This window comes from Myodes glareolus, chromosome 9, assembly GCF_982192425.1.
Source record: "Myodes glareolus chromosome 9, mMyoGla1.1, whole genome shotgun sequence".
NCBI classification, from domain to species: domain Eukaryota; kingdom Metazoa; phylum Chordata; class Mammalia; order Rodentia; family Cricetidae; genus Myodes; species Myodes glareolus.
The window spans coordinates 87,865,637-87,883,233 of NC_142034.1; the positions used below are offsets into that span (position 1 = coordinate 87,865,637).

The 17,597-nt window shown below is 46.2% G+C and overlaps 1 protein-coding gene across 4 annotated transcripts in view; it reads left to right on the forward strand.

Moving 5' to 3' along the window:
- Positions 1-17,597, forward strand: part of Tenm2 (teneurin transmembrane protein 2) — a 1,241,175-nt gene that overhangs the window by 1,091,243 nt on the left and 132,335 nt on the right. For 3 of the 4 annotated variants that reach the window (XM_085694277.2, XM_085694278.2, XM_087910710.1), the window contains 3 exons: positions 9,624-9,818; positions 15,396-15,596; positions 17,358-17,543. In XM_085694277.2, the coding sequence (XP_085550403.1) occupies positions 9,624-9,818; positions 15,396-15,596; positions 17,358-17,543 (582 nt within the window). The remainder of the gene's footprint in view (positions 1-9,623; positions 9,819-15,395; positions 15,597-17,357; positions 17,544-17,597) is intronic. The other variant, XM_085694281.2, reaches the window with a different exon arrangement.

Consider the following 17,597-nt stretch of genomic DNA (forward strand, 5'->3'; position numbering starts at 1 on the left):
TCAAGCATACTTCTGCTCCTTCTTTTTAAATAGGAGGTTTGACCTGGGGAGTGCCTGCCTTCGGGACACGTGGTCTAGGATGGATTCACCACCTAAACAACAGAATGCTAATGACTTGATGCCTCACAGATTGAAGCAAATAACTGTTCTGGTTGTCCTTTGTATCATGTGAAAGCAGTCTTTTGTCTTCTTCCCCCTGTTGTATTGGGGTATAAAATGAATGGATTTTAGTATTCACTGGAACTCCCTCCCAATTCTATCTTTTGTTTTCTGTTTTATTATTTTTACTCGTCTTCATGCCCATTGCTAACTCTTCTAATCCCCATGCCCCTACCCCAGTAAGTGGTATTTTGGTCAAAGCTGGTCTCCGATACCACATTCTCACACAGAACAAGTAGAATGGTGTTCAACCATGACCCACACTGCTCTTGCTCCATACAGCCCACTAAGGCCCACACGTCACAGATTCAAGGATTTAGCCCATCAAAGGACAGGGATTGCTCATTGCTCTTTGCTCATAGCCATCTCGGCTGGAAAAATCCCAGAATCCCAAGACTTTACCCTTCAACTGCTGGTCTTTTGTGGAACTCAAGGTCACAGCTCACCACCTTCTGGCAACACTCCCACAAATAACCCTGCTGTCACTCAGAGGCAGGAAAGGCAAGGATTGGGGGCAGGGCTCTCTCATGCTCTGCCAGGCTGTTCTGCTGGAAAGATAGCTCGCTTTCTCTTGCTGATCAAGAGCAATAGCAGCTGTCCTTGTCCCCAGTGTGGCACCCAAGCCATAGTATGTACCTACTAAAATGTCTGATGACTTCAAGTTAAGGGACAAGGCTAACAAAGTTAAAACGTTGCTGGAAATGTGACCGATATGAGTGCCGGAGAGCATGGTGTTAATTTGTCAGAGTAATCGTGCCTGTGACAGCCAGTCAGCCTAGGTACGGCGTGAGTGGAAGGACCATGCACAGGCTACGAGTGGATAATACAAAATAAAGAAGTGCTTACAGACAGGAGGTACCATTTAGTTCACAGCCCACGTCCATCCTTAGAATGATGGAGAGATGGGGGGCAAAAGGAAGCAACAGCGTTGGAATTCACTGGCTTGACCTCTGTGCTCCTCCAGTCAACTGTGCCCATTGTAGCAGCCATTCGGCCGCGCTGAGCCTCGGTTTGTCTTCTGTGTAATGGGGATGGTTGCCTTGCCGCCAACTGTCAACATAAGCACACGTGAAGCTTGCAAAAGCACAGTAGCATGTAGGACACACTCCAGAAATGCTGAGTTAACCTACACGGCAAGCTTCTGGTGTCAAGGAAAAAGTAAGATCATGTGACAAGGAAGGACAGATTTGAGGTGATGTGATATGACCCTAACGGCCACAGGAGAGTGCATTGTTAAGTAGACACCCCAATTCCAAGCAGTAGCAGCTCTCTAAGCCCTAACAATGAGTACTGTCAGCAGCCCTGGCAGGGTGACTGGCTCCTTCTGTTTACCTGCTTTCTTCTCTGCTCACCAAGGAGAAAGGACAAGCCCTCAGCTCCTTCCAGATGGGAGGGGGGGTTCCCATTGCAACAGATACACACCCTTTATAGCATCCTTGACAAAAAAAATAACTCTGCCTCTTGCACAGTGGCCTCGCTCCCTTGTGAAATGTGTTTGGATCCCATAGCCCCCAACCCGGGTTGCTTCTGTCTCCCTCTACCACCCCTTGACTGCAGATGAGTCTGGATTACGGCTGCTGGCCCCCAGAATATTCCACAGCCTGTTGAATTTTGACAACCCAATCTTTCCTCTCCTCCCTCCCACTCCTGGGCTAAAGAAGCAACTGGGTGTGGATTTCTTGGCAGCTGGGCCCAGGAGGAGGAGCTGGAAGCAGGTGCACTTGAACATGTTCCGCACCAAGCGACTGAGCAGCCATACTGAGCAAGCCACGGTCAGAGGACTAGCTCAGGGGTAACTGCTACCACAGAGCAAAGAGGAACTACATCCCGGGCAGCACGCAGAGTGCGTCACGAGAATGACGTGGCTACATCTCTTCACAGCGCACTGTTTCAGAAAAGAGAGACAGAGATGTATGGAGGCTGAGGGGCATTTGTCTATTTTTTGCTTTTGTGAGACAGGGCCTCACTCTATAGCCCAAGATGGCATAGAACTTGCTATGCAGTCAGGTTTCAAACTTGTACCATCCTCCTGCCTCAGCCCCCGCAAGTGCTGGGATATCAGGCATTCGCCACTCTGCCCCGTTGAGGTGGTATTTCATAAATACCCTCTGCCACTTGGTTAGTGATTCCCACATTTGGTGGCTTGGTGAGTCATCTCAACGCGGTAGCTACTGGAGTCTGGTCACAGTTTCTAATTCAGTAAGTCTGGGACCTCCAGAGCCTGTTCAGTTCCCAAAGTCTTCAGCTGGAGGCCAGCCCTTCCAGAAGCCAAAGACTTTGTTCAAGTTTGTATGTGAGTCTGGATCACGCTACCGTGGAACTCAGCTGAGACTGTCCAGCAAGACCCAGAACCTGGGATCCCCCGACACCCACCCTCATTTCTTTGCTTTTGAAACAAACCACAACCAACATCTTTTTTCTCTCTTCCTAAACCACTTGGCTAAGTAGCTGCAGAGTCCTAGAAACCAGGGTGCCTAACACTGGGGAGATGAGTGAGGCCCGTGGACTAGGGGAAACCCTGTTGTTTCAGAAAGGCTTAACACGGGCAAACCTCCAGTCTCTAGAAAGGATGTAGGCTGGGATGGGGGACAGATATTCTACCCTGTAACTAGCCGGAGCAATTTTCTCCTAATGAAAATAATAATAATAAAATAACATCTATTGATTTCTTACCCCGAGCCAGGACCCACAAGCATTATTTATCTCGTTTCTTTCGATTTCCACGAGAACCCTATAGAGCACACCAGGAGTCTCACCTCCCTTTAAAGGTGAAATAAGAAGTTTAAAGTGTCTGGTCATACAGTCAGGGGTGGGGGTGGGGGAACAACAAGAAACTCTGATTCACGAGCCAGCTCTGCGCAGACTCCTTCCTAGGAACTACAGAGACACAGGTGAACACAGCATGCCAACGTGCCTTCACGACACTCCCCTGCTTGTGGCGGGCGAGGCACAGTGAAGTTGCCAATTTATCTCTGCGCTTCAACCCCAACAGAAGCATAAAAGCTTCGCCGTGGTCTTGCACCGCAGAGGTACAGATGCCAAAGAATTTAAATATCTGTTATGTAACCGGGGCTGTTGTCACAGATACACACCCTTAGATTTTTTTTTTTAAAAGCAGCTTAAGTACTTATCGATTGAGAACTTTTAACTCTCAAAATGGAGGCGTCTCCATATCTCTACAGGTATTTTAAATGAATTGAATTAATCATAGGCTTAAAAGTCTCTTGCGATCTTCGTTAACTTCCCTGGGTTTAATTAAAACATCTGTGCACTTTTAATTTATCGATTCATCCAACTCATATGTCATGTTTTTAACACACCCCGGCCTGCTCTGCATCATTTTTAACCCGATTTCCACTTAACTAAAGCAATTAAATTCACCCCGGATTAATTAAAGCATCCATACTTTCGTGCTTAAGTCAGCGTGCGCCGCTTTCCCCATGGCTCCTGAATGCCAGAGAGTTGACACACCTGATGAGGGTTTTGTCCTTCTGGTAATTCTTCCCTGAGTCGCTTTCTTGCTTAAATGTGCCATTTGACAGACGGGGGAAGGAGGAAGTTGGTGCTTCAGGAGCTGCCCCGCCCCCATCCTCCCCCCTACCCTCACCCCCACCCCCAGAGCCAGGGGCTTTGCCCCTCTCTGGCAGAAGGCACCCTCCGCGTTCCTCTCCTTCAGAGTTCCGCCGCCTGCTGCTTCTCCCACAGAATGCCTGAAGAGTCTGGGCCTTTTCTCCTCCTTCATTTCTCGTCCCAACGTCCCCCATCCTCTCTCTTAAGCAAAACCCATTATTGCTCTGTCTTTTAACAGACGAGGAGAACGGGGGTGCTGAGCACGTGCCTTGGGCGGGGCGCCATGAATGTGGACCCAGGATCTTTCTGAATGTTGCCTGGGATTTCCTCCCCCACCTACTGTCCTCCCCAGGGTCCAGCACCCCTAAGCCCTGGCAGCATTTCCAGGCTGTGAACAGCTTTTTAATTTTTCTACCCATCTGAGAAGCCTAAAATTCCATCTTAATGGTGTTTATATTTATATGTAATTGTTAAAGATTCTGCATAGCTTTTATATTGGCAGGCTGTTTTAATTCTGATGCAGACTTCACCCGCTTTTCCATTTGTCTGTGTCTTTGTATCGATTTATAAAGATCCTTGTACAGGTTAAATAGTAAACTTTGTTCTCTGAAACACGTTAAGATCTATCTTTCCAATATTGCTTATGACCTGGTTTAGTTTTAGGCCAGTATCCACTGTCGAATAGATGTAAATTTCGTGCTCTCAAACTTAATCACTTTTCTTTTTTTGGAATATCTATCTTTCATATATCCTGAAGAAAATAAGATTACTCTCCAATGTTTTCTAATACTTCAACTCTTTACACTGTATAGAGTTTATTGTTTGATATAGGGTACAATAAGGGCCAACTTGGTTGTGCAGGAAATGAAATGCCACTTCCAGGGATGTTGAAGGGAAACCTGTCTTTCTTAACACCATTTTTTTTCTCCTTGAAAGAAAGTGGAATACTGCTTTTGTATTGAGAGCCTTAACTCTGTGTGGCCTCCATAACCCAAATGTTAGATTGTTGATTGGAACACGAATTCTAATTGGTCTTATTAGAGAGTGAAAGCTGGGGGATCAGAGAAGCGGAGCGGCCAGATGCTCAGACCAAAGGGGCCATCCTGTTCTCAGACTGCGTCCTCTGGCCGACTACTTCAGTTTACATCTGACTGCACCTCCATACTGCGTTGCTCTTGTCTCCTCCCACCTTATATTCCTCTCTCTGCCCAGTCACATCCCTTCCTCTCTCCACCTCCTTAGTGTGGAGATTCAACAAGTGTGACTTCTACGAACTGGGATTAAAGGTGTAAGCCAACACCGCCTGGCTCTGTTTCTCTTTGAGACTGGATCAATCAAGTGTAGACCAGGCTGGCCTTGAACTCACAGAGGTCTGTCTGCCTCTGTCTCCCTGTCTCCCAAGTCCTGTCGTAAAGGATGTGTGTCACCGCAGCCTGGATGGTGGCTTAGTGGCTTAGCTCTGCACTCTGATCTTCAGGCAAGCTTTGTTTGTTAAAACACAAACAAAATACCACTACAGTTGGTTGCTCTGAAGGGCGAAGGCAGCTGCTCCCTGCCACTGTTGTCTGTGTTTAGTACTGGGCTACCAGTCCCTGGTTGCTGGCTTGCTGGGAGTGAAGGCATGCAGCACACACTGTCATTCTGGCGATTCACCTGGGGTGCTAGGGTCTAGCATATTCTCGAGTCCCTTTTCGAAAGAAGTAGCCGCGAGTGGGTGGCAGCGCGAGGCGTGGCTCACACCTGTAATCCCAGCTCTCGGGAAGCTGAGTCAGAAGGCTGTAAGTCTGTGGCAAGCCTGGCTTCCATAGCGAGCTCTAGGCTACCCTGGAACATCAATCAATGAGTAAATAAATAAATTAATAAAAAAAATTCAAAGTTAGCTTTCAAATCACTTTCAAGGTGTATCGTTTGAGAGCGCCTCTCCACAACAGGTCCAGCTCCCTGATGACTTGCCGCCTGCAGCCAATTTGCCTCTCGCATCCATGCATCCATCGTACTAATCCTCCCCTACAGCCCTTGCACTCCCTCTGAGTGTCCGCTCCACTGAAAGTGGCAGGTCGGTCGACAGGATTTGTTTTTCTTCAAACAGCGATGAGTGGTTGGTCCTGTAACTGCCTCCCAAGTAAATAACACTGATAATTCATCTCCTCCCGTACAGAGACGCCGGGAAGGGGAAACTCCAGCTTGATCATTAAAATGAGCTTTCCACCATCCAGGTGAATCTAAAGTGTGTCATTTCTTTTTTTTTTGTCATGAGCCTGTTAGCTTGTCAGGCGTTAGTGGCAGCGGTCATTTATTTTTCTTCTGCGGAAGTCTTAAGGCTTCCATTGACTGGGCTGAGTAAAACAGGAATTGTCAATTTGTACACACATTTTAATTAATTTTAAATAGAAGCTTGAATGCACAGTGTTCTATTCCTGGAAGGCTGTGGGGTAAAGGAGAGAAAGAGAGAAGCAGGAAGATAAAACATCTCGCATATGGTTCCTGACCAGTCAAAACTAGCTCCCACCCACACCTGGAGAGAAGTTGATGACTTCTCTCTGTTGAGGCTACCTGGCATTCTTTTGGTTATGGGGGTAGTGTGTGTGCATACATGTGCATGTGCGCATGTATATACAAAATGCTCGTGTGGGAGAACTGTGGCTGGCTTTTTTTTTTTTTTTAATCTTATCAACCCCTCCAGTCAGGCAGGCTGGGGATCCAGTTTGAAAGATCACAGGAACATTCATGACTTGTCTCGCAGGTGTCAGCTCCCACGTTGATTCCTTGGTCATGTTATGTCATTTCCCCCTCCCTTCCACTCGGAGAGACAGGTTTCTAAAGAGGATCTTGAATACCCAAGTTTAGTCACCGTTTTCAAACCCCACAGCTGACACACGAAGACTGGCTGCTGAGCCTGGGACTTTCTGTCACCAGAATCATTGCCCTTTTCGCTTCTACTTCGTGTCGCTTCTTGGTGGGACATGGAGGCCAAAGAATTTTTCTGCTCTGTCTTAAAAAAATAATGATCATTACGTGATCACACCCCGAAGACATTAAATCCAAGTAGTTGTTCACAGGAGAGGTTCCCGGTTCCCACTCGGCTTCTCCATGTAGACAAGTCTGCGCCACACATCTTTATTCTGGGGCCCTAGGATGGGTGGTGCCTGAGACTCTATTACAGAAAGGGTTCCTGGCTTTCCGTGTTGCAAACCCGGCGACCACTAGCAGGCTTCATTCTTTGTTTCAGCGACAATGAACTCCTTGAGTTCCGCTCTTCCCATCAGCCCCTTTGGGGCTTTTAAACCTTTGGGGTTTTCAAATGGTGTGTCAGCCGAGCCTCTCAAGTGCCCTGTTTTCCAGAAAACATCAGCGTCTTGCATCTCTGACCACAGTCCCAGCAAGCTTGCCTCAAACAAATTGAGAAAGGGCTACATTTAGGAACGCCGTGACCTGACTCATTTTTACTTGTTCCCTGAGTAATTTAAGTAGGTCACATTTTGAACTTGATTTCCCACCCATCTGATTTTATATAAAAACCAATTCTTATTTCCTAGACAATTCTAACTTTTCCCCACCACTTGGAGTTTGTGCGAAAGAGAAGGAGAAAATGATTCTTCCTTTGATCAACTAATATAGACAGTAATCATTTGCTTCCTCCCCTACCTTGTGGGAATAAAAAAAAAATATGCAGTGGGCCACAGCGGCGAGGATTTGAGGTCTTGTCTTGCCTCCAGGTAGCCCATCCAATATACAGTATGCAGGTCAGAGATAGTCTTGGAAGGCTACGCATTGTCTGGATGCATTTCTCACTGTTGCTTATTTCAGGCATGAGGGTGGAACTGGGGTGAGAAACGATGTATATTCTAGTCTTCCTTCTGGAGATCTTTCCATGTGACCCAGATCAGAAATGACAAAGTAGGCTTTCTCTTGAATGCCAGCTTACCCTCCTTGCAAGTATTAGCCTGGGCATTGTGATGGTTTCAGGTTCTTTCTAGGCTCAGGAGAAGATGCCATGATCCATTAATGATGTCTGCAGAATCCCAAAAGAAGGATCATAATCTGCCTGAACACATTTGCATCCATTTGCATCACCTTGAGCTTGGCATGCATCCTGTGATGAACTGATGTAGAGCAAACTTAGTTTGTCTCCAAATATCTCTCAAGACTTCAAGAAAGTACATCATTGCTCTTGCTAGTTCCCACTTGCACGGTCCCTATTTGGGGTTCCAAGCTCTTCCCTCTACCTTCCAAGACAATCAGTATCTCTAGTAACTGCAGAATCCCCTACTTAACATCTCAAGTGTTGAGAAGCACGCACCCTCCACTTAAAAAGGTTTATCTAAATTCAGTGTGTGCCTTTGATGTCATTTAAACTCATTCCTCTCTAGATATTTCATAAGGATAAGAATTTTGGAAATAATATCCTCAACAGTTTCTACAAATGTCCTCTTATAAAGTATTTGGGAAAATAATATCTCATCAATCATATGCCAACTATTGAGATATTTTATTTCAAATCAGTTTGAAATTTAGGGGGAAATCTATTGTGTTTGCAACATGAGGGCTGTTTGAGGCATCATTCTTTCTTGGTCGTTCATAACTAGTTCTTGGTGTTTTCCCAAAAACCTTTCAAGAATGCAGAAGTGTTTAGCCAAGGCAGTCAGCATTATAGAACTCAGAACGGATAGGAAGTCATCTTTGGTAAGCACTGTGCCTGTCTTCTAGAAGGTTACCATGTCTCTGGGACGTCAGACACTCACGGAGAGGAGTTAGTGACTGTACCATAACCACCGAAGGGACAAGTAAAGCAGGGTGGGCAGTGGATTGAATAGTGATCTGACTGACTGCACAATCGGCTCATGGAATGCTGAAGTCCCCTGGTTTCGTATGTATGCACCATGCATCCGTGAAGAAGTCTCAGAACCAGGGCTCAAAATCACAGACACCACCAGTAGCCACTGAAACACCTGCACGGGCCACAGCCGAAGGTCTCTTCCCGAAGGCCTGTGCCGTAACCGAGACCGTCAGAGACACGCTCTGTTTCCAATCAGGTTGGAAATGCAGGTTGATTGCAAATCACGGATGACAGGACAGGTCTAAAGCTTCAAAGAGCTACTAGAACCCCCTTGGAAATAAACGCTGACAGTGAGAAGTGGCACATTTGAGGCCAACTTATAGCAGAGGGAGTGGCATTCCAGACAACCCCACAGACTTTTCAACCTGTGTCCCATAAGCAAAGGCTAGGAGTGGAGCATGCTCCAGGTGGCACACTTCAGGCCTGCCTTCCTCCTTCTCTTGGTTTGTTTTTGCTTTGTTTTGTTTCTTAATAAGCCAGTCTTATTTTTATCTTTGTAATTTAATGCATGTGTTCTCCTTTGGAATAGATACACTTATATCTTCGTGGTATAGGTAATAAACTAAGCCAGAGAGCGATTCATCGATTCAAATGTGTCCAGAACAGGAGCCAATTTTTCTGGCGATCAAATAATGAGTAAAATACACTCAGACCCCCAGTCAGTGCCGACGGCCTCTATAACAGTTTCCATAAGAGCATAGCTGTAGAGTGTGCTAACCTGGGTTCCAGCTGGGCCCCTGCTTGTGAGCCCTGTCAAAAAGATCACCAGTCTGAGCCTCCAGCGCATGGTGGAATCGTAGCTGCCCCTCAAAGGGTGGTTCTGATCATTCAGTCAGGAAAGGCCTACAGCATCCTCTGCTGTGCCTGGCCAGGCATGAGCAGGAGCCACTGGCAGCAATGGCCCTGTAGTCGTTTTGTACTTGAAGGTGACCAGGTACCTCTGTGGCTAAGTCCTCAGCCTACGAGGTTGGAGGCAAAGCTGCGATGCCAGACAGACACACACGGCCCTTCAGATGCCGATCCCCTGTGACCTGGTGTCCTCTCTTTGGTTTTACAGCCGCCTGCCCTGTCCTGTGCAGTGGGAATGGACAGTATTCCAAAGGAACATGCCAGTGCTACAGTGGCTGGAAAGGTGCCGAGTGTGACGTACCCATGAACCAGTGCATCGACCCTACCTGCGGGGGCCATGGCTCTTGCATTGACGGCAACTGCGTGTGTGCTGCTGGCTACAAGGGCGAGAACTGCGAGGAAGGTAAGCAGGGAGAGTCGGCTGCTGGAGAGCCGTGCAGGGCTTGACCTGAGCTGGAGAGAGCCCTGAACTGGGCTCCCTGCGTTGCAAAGAAAACTTCACGCAGTGTTTTGCACCCAAAACTTCAAACCCCTGGGCTTTGGTAAACTTCTTTAGCTGTAGTCTAGGAAAGGCCTGTGGAGATGGTTCTGGAAGGAATGTTTTGTTTCACTCTACAGACGTTAATTACTTTACTCTTCCTCCTGTGTTTTCTCTCTCGATTGTTCTCTGCCTCTGTCTATCTGCCTGTATGCTCTCCTCCTTGCCTTCCTTTCTTCTGCATATCTTTTGGAAAGCACGAATTTATTTGTGTGTGTGTGTGTGTGTGTGTGTGTGTGTGTGTGCTCTCACATACATGCAAACAACATACATGTGGTGGTCGGAGGACAGCTTGCAGGAGTTGATTCTCTTCATTTACTGTGCGGGCTCTGGGGCTTGAACTTACGTCCTCAGCTTTGGTAGTAAGCGACTTGCCCTGCTATGCCATCTTGCCAGGCCCCCTCTCCAGATCAAATTCCCTCTTTTCTTCTGCTTCATTTAAAGTCCTCTAATTGAGAATTTCTAGAACTATCTAGAGGAAGGAAGCAAGGATTCCTAAGATTGGCTCCCCCAACAGACACCCTCAAAGCAGACTTCTTGATGTTGTTATGATTTGGTTGCTTTCTTCTTGGTATTCTTAGACCCATGCACATCTCTGCAAATATTTCGATAAAACCCCTTGCCCTTGGAGGTCAGACAGGCTTGAAAGAGTATACATATGTGGGTCATTTTGAGACCGAACCTGCAGCAAATCAGAGAAGCAAAGCTATGCAGCTAGGTAGGATCAATGACCTGCTGCAACCCTAACCATCCTTGCATCCCTCCTCCACCTCAGTCTTGCCAGTGTCATATCCTTAGAAACACCCTGTAGGCTTCCCTTATAAAATCCCCATTCCATTCTACAACTGTGGTCTCAAAAGAGTCAGCTTCTAGAATATTTTTCTTCTACAAATTTTCAATAGATCAGACATAACACCCTTAATGTCACCCAGAAATCTGCCCACCCCCAGATCTCCCCTGCTTCATTCACTATACATTTTTACCTCTATTAGGAAAGATAACTTCCCTGTGTTTTTTTTTTTTTTTGTCATAAAACCAAATTGGGAGTTGGGATGGAGGAAATACTGATTTAATAACTCTGCTGGAAAGGTTAAAGTTCCTGAAGATGAATGGATTACAGGAGGCAAAGGTGCATTTACTGAAAACAGGGGAGAAGTCAATGCTACGGCAGGAAAGGTTAAAACAACCTTCTGCGTGTACGGCTGGGCAGCAGCGAGGTACGGGGACAAGGCGGGGACGAGGCGTTGTCGGTCTTCGGGGTTTTTTTTTCTGTCCGGCAAAGATGGTGTATGAGCAGAATGTCAAGTGGTTCCTGGACTTCCTTACTCTCCCAAGAAGTCTTAGGTAAACGTTCAGAGTGAATCAACCAAACAGTGAAACAAGTAAGCCTCGCGGAAGGTTGTAGAAGGATGAGATCTCCGCTATTGATCTCTGCTACCCAAAAACAATGAACAGAGGCGATGCACACACTGCTTTCAAACGAGGAAATGGAGCCAGAACGCCTGAGTCAGCACTTTTCCTTCCATTTAGCCTTTTTCTTTCTGATATTCATCATAGTCATAACGTTCGAATGCCTTACCTGAAATGGCAATGAAATCAATAGCTACCATACATACTTTTGCTGCAGAAACATTGTTGCACTATTAACAAATCTGTGGGAGAAAATGAAAGGGTATCTTTTGAGATACAATACAATGATGTCTGCGGAAGCAGGAAGGAGACGAGAGGGAACTGATAAATTTAAGTTGGCCATGTTTTCATGTCAGCTTCATGGCTGAGTCATTTTTCAATGACGTTTAACTTCATAAACGTAATTCATGGTTATTTGGGGGTTCGTGGTACATACAGTTTTTTAAAACTCCTTTTCCATCCTTGGGGATCAGAAGGCATTCACAAGCCCTTTCTGTCAAATCTACAGAGGACCCCACACCAAATGAGTTCTAATGATTTCAGCCTTCAGAAGCCGGTATTTCGAGGGACAGGATACTTAAATGAGCAAGGCCAATGTCCTCCTTCTAAGTACAACTGTTTCTGTTTCTATTTATAAAGCTTCGTAAAACCACAGAGTCTCTCCCGCCTGTTTAAGACTCTAAAATCATGGCCAAAAGACCATCAGATGGAATTGGAACCAAATTTAAAATCCATTGTAAAACCATTCCTCTTAAAATTTGAATTTGGTTATTCTATCAGCCACTGTATAATTATAGCGCACCAAGGGCATATTTACTAATACCACTGCCCAGAGGAAATGTTGGCTCGTATTTCTGGATACTATAAATGGCCCTTTTGATGGCATTCTAGTACTGGGGTAATAAATCTTAGTGGCTTTTCCTCCTTTCTTCTCATCATAATTCAGGACAGAGAAGGGAGCTAATATATCTGGCAGAAAAAAAATCTTCTCTCTCTCTCTCTCCCTCTCTCTCTCTCTCTCTCTCTCTGTGTGTGTGTGTGTGTGTGTGTGTGTGTGTGTGTGTGTGTGTGCGCGCGCATATACTTTCATTATCTCTTAAGTTTTTCTATTATCTTATGTTTTCTTATTTCATCCTTTAAGGAAAAGATTATGATACATTTTTAAAATATTTCTTCTATTGGTACCTCATCAAACACTTTAAATGGTTAATTATAGACCGAGAGCATTTTTAGGCAATAATACACAATGTATTTTATGGGTGTTTTGATTTTGCCTTGTTAGATGGCAAAATCAAATGGGTGCATCAATTTTATTAAAAAAATTATACTACAAGATCTCCTTTAGGAGAAGAATATGAACATTATTGGTTCTGGATGAGTAAATTCATATATTGCCAATGCTAAAGATATATTGTTTCCAAAAACAAACAAAAAAAAACAATAACACCAGCTAGATGTGGTAGTGCACACCAGAAATACCAGGACTTGGGAAGCTGAAAGAGAAAGATCACAAGCAGAAGACTGACTTGGGCTGTATTGTGCGTCCTAGGCCTTCTTGTGATATATAGCAAAACCCTTTGTTGAGAAAGGAGGAGGAAGGAAGAAAGAGAAACAGAGTGAGAACAGCGCCATATCTCTTTCTAATCAGCCCTGGGCATCTACTTTGCTAATGACACATGATTATAGCAGTCATTTATTCCTACGTAAATTGTAAACACAGCACACACGCTCCTCCATGCTGAGTAGGAAACACTGTAACTAGTACATGACTCCTCCAGAAATGTCTCTGATGTGTTTAAACTTATAGACAGGTGTGTTTCCGTCCCCTTGTGTGGAGCCAATTTGAAGGTATCAAAGGGTTTGCATCACCCAGAGTTCAATTCCCCCACCACATGAATTCCATTCTACAGTGACTGTAACAATTTTAAGTAATATTATGTACATCTATAACTAATAATAAATCACTAAAATTCACCTTTCTGGGTGAAGGAAAAAGTCACTGTTTTCCCTATGGCTCAAACAATTTGGAACTGACTTCCATAAATGATATCTTCCTGAGAATATCCAAATGGAACTCTCATAATACTGAAAATTGGTTTTGCCTCAAGAGAGGGTTCGTCTTTGAGAGCTTTGTGGAACGTTGTGATTTCTAATAAATTCGTAGTTCTCTGGTCTGACTCCCTCAGGATTAGGGAGTTTATGACACAGATCCTTTAAATGATGTCCTATTTAGAGTCACTGTATTGTCAGTATTAAAACTCATAGAACTACCGGGTGGTGGTGGCGCACACCTTTAATCCCAGCACTTGGGAGACAGAGGCAGGCAAATCTCTGTGAGTTCAAGGCCAGCCTGGTCTCCATAATGAGTTTCAGGGTAATAAATAAATAGATACATAAACCTTATAGAACCATCATTTTGTGAATAAATAAGAAAGAAAGAAGGCACCCAACATAGTAGGTCAAGAGCTCCAATCTAAAGTGACCATCTCACGACTAAGGGACTAAAGCGACCAAACAGTCTTGCAAATTGCCATCTTGACATTAAGCAAGGAGAGACGACAAGATATCTTCTGAGAATTTGAACCACAAAGTGGCACAAATACATATAGAGATTGGATTATTGCCACAATGACCACAAAAAGTTCCACGTGAAGAATTTATTCTCCCGCTGCCTGTGTCTAGCAGGAGATGCTAGAAGAGCTACTTCAGTGTGTAAGCCTGATTTCTTTTTTTTTTTTAATATTGATTTGTTTATTGTGTATACAATATTCTTTCTGTGTGTATGCCTGAAGGCCAGAAGAGGGCAGCTGACCTTATTACAGATGGTTGTGAGCCACCATGTGGTTGCTGGGAATTGAACTCAGGACCTTTGGAAGAGCAGGCAATGCTCTTAACCGGTGAGCCATTTCTCCAGCCCGTAAGCCTGATTTCAAATCATAGAAAAGTTTGTCTCTCTCAAATAAGAAGACAAAAGTTCCCACACTTTCCTGGACCACAGGCGGCAGCTGAGCCCTTTGCAAAAGTCTCATTCGCCATCCTAACCCATATTATACAAAGCTGTCTCCTCCACAGGCCACGCCAACCTTCCCTAGGACCCTCCAAGGAAGCCAGTCCTCCTGTTGAAATACCTGTCTATCTTTGCATGCACACTGATAGAGATCTAAGCTTTGAGACCACAACCCCACAGTAAAGCCCGTATCCTTAATAACTGCTCCTAGCAGCTTGGCCTTCCTTTGACTTGATTCTGGAGCAATTGTTTTCAAATCCCCTCACGTGTGTAGCCACCCAGATCTTGAGAACAGCCAAAGAATCAGACCATAATACACACGGGGACAATAATACATGGAATCTACTATGGACTTGCCAGTAAACATTCTTGGGGAGGGCCATTGTCATGGCCAACAACACCTGCCCAACCACACTACTCAGGACCCCCTGCAGCAAGGATCGGGTCACGCACCCAACTTCACATCTTGCACTGTGCCGCCTCCCTCGCTCCCTCCCTCACTAGGTGTGTTCTCAGAGAGAAAAAACTAATTTTAAACAGAGCCTAAGTGGAACAATTACGAAAGTGACTCATTTAAGAGTTTTGTAGGTTTCCTTTCTAATCTTCCTTTCTCGTTTTGAAATCAAGGACTCGTGAGGTTAGAATGAGCCTCTCAGCCTTCTCCTAGAGGGAGGGTAATCGGGCTTGGCCATACGTGCAGAAGACGCTGCATGTATTCCCTGATCCTGCTGGGCATCAGCCAAGGTTGAAAGTGCAGCGTTTGAAAAGCAGGATGGCGCACCTTTCAATCTGCGAAGAATCTAAAACTGGTCTTGCTGACTCTGCCTGAGGAATTCCCTCGTGGCTCTTGGGTCTTCTTTACATTTTGAGATTCGGTACTCTAACGTATAAAGTCCCTTTTTTTTATGGCTGTCAAGAGACTACACGAGTAATATGTAGGCAACTACATTTGCTTGTGTGGGTCACGTTCAGTGCCTTGGTGGCCCGTTCTTCATGACCGATCCACGTCTCTTCTCTTGTTTCAGTTGACTGCTTGGATCCCACCTGCTCCAGTCATGGCGTCTGTGTGAATGGAGAATGTCTGTGCAGCCCTGGCTGGGGTGGTCTCAACTGTGAGCTGGCAAGGGTCCAGTGCCCGGACCAGTGCAGTGGGCACGGCACTTACCTTCCCGACTCTGGCCTCTGCAGCTGTGATCCGAACTGGATGGGTCCCGACTGCTCCATCGGTAAGCCAAGAGATCGTCTCCTCACACACTCGATCCTTGTGTGCCATTGCCTTCTGGCTGGGGGAGGGAAATCTCGTCTTTACACTTGGGATACGAGGGATTTGGGTCGGTCCTATGGTACCTTACTCACTCCTGCTTCCTTAGCCGTGGAGTCTGCGGCCTTGGAGCATGAAAAGAAAAATCAAACGATTGTGTTGGTTCCTGTCCCTCTTTGGTTCCATCACCACAAATGGATGACGGGCCCAGGAGGGTTGATTCTGCTTGCATTATAGGTTTTCTTGTGTACACTCCCTAAAGGTAGCGGCAAACAATACAGAACAATTCAGTCCCAGACAAACAGAATAGAACGTCCTATAAAACAGAAAAGAGGCTCCCTCGGGGTGTCGTGTGAACATGTTATAAAGCTCTGCCGTTCTCCGGTGACAGGGAAATAATGAAGTTATGCTGCACACTTTATTTTCCCTAAAACTAAGAGTATGTGTCTTACTTCCCAAGTGTCCTTAAAAAAAAATAAAATAAAATAAATGGAACAGTTCAACAGTTCAAGCCGGTCCCAACCTTCCCGTGGAAGGTTCTGTTCCCCAACAAGTGCCTATCCTAGCAAGCCATCACCTTGTCTCCCCCTTCCTCGGGGTGCTGAGACAGCTGTCAGCTTGCCCTGACAATCATAAAGGGAAGAGATGACGCTTTGCCTGCAATGAGGAGAGTGAAGAATCTTTCATTCCAAAAGAGAAAAGGGGTGGGGAGGAAGGGAGTCGGCCCAGTCACCTCTGGCTTCATCTGCTGGTGGTCCCGAGGACATTCTGCAGAGGATGGGGGGATGCAGAGTCCCAGCCCCAAGTTCCAATAGTACCGCAGACACGCTGTGACCGTGAGCAAGTCACTGCCCATCCCAGTCTGGATTCCCCTCCCGTGGCATGACAAGCCATGCCTCCCTGCCTCCCTCAGTGGGCTGCTGTAAGGATGAATGTCTGGCACGTGCTTGTCCTCGCGTGATAGGTTTGGAACGCCAGAGTGGATATCTGTCTGTCTGTCTCCTCCCCCACCTCCCCCCCACAAAAGACTTTGAGCTCCTTTGAGAAAGAGGCTGTGCAAGTGCAGCATAATGGACAGTGGTTTTCCTTGCCGTAGAGTGCTGATCTGGGGAATCCGTGGGTCTGCAGGCTTGGGGACGGTGGAGCAGCATGGACCCCAGCAGGCTTCCGTGGCTTGGTCAGTTCAGGCGCTCAGTGAAGGAAGAGCCCCAGCGGAACAGGGAGCCAGAATCCACCATATAATTCTTTTGCATGAAGGGTAACTCCTGTCGGCTTAGCTAAAGGGAAGCCACAGTCTGCTCTCCTCTCAAATGGTCTCAGTATCTAGAAAAGCTGTTGTCACACTCCAGTGAGTATTCAAACCGTCCAGAGGGCTTGTTAAAGTGAATTGGTGAGCCCCCGCTCCCGACAACACATCTAATTGATCCAACCTGAGCCAAGGATTCGCATTTCTTTACATTTCTAACAAGTTCCCAGGTGATGATAACGCTGCTGGCCCAGGGGCCACAAGCGGAGGACCACTGCTCTCGAAGAAGAAAAAAAAATAAATAAAATTAAATTAAGTAGCAAAATGACTCCCCACCCGGCGAGGAGACAAACCTCCAAAGACGCTATGGCTACCGGGCCCCCCTCCGGCCAGCTCTGGAGCCGTGTGTGTGTGGTCTGGCTTCCATGAAGGACTTCACCCCGCTGTGGTGTTGAGCTGTAATCATTGTTTTTCTTCCAGAAGTGTGCTCAGTAGACTGTGGCACTCACGGCGTCTGCATCGGGGGAGCCTGCCGCTGTGAAGAGGGCTGGACAGGCGCGGCTTGTGACCAGCGCGTGTGCCACCCCCGCTGCATTGAGCACGGGACCTGTAAAGATGGCAAATGTGAATGCCGAGAGGGCTGGAATGGTGAACACTGCACCATTGGTAGGCAAACGGCAGGCACCGAAACAGGCACATATTGCTTTATTTTCATAAATC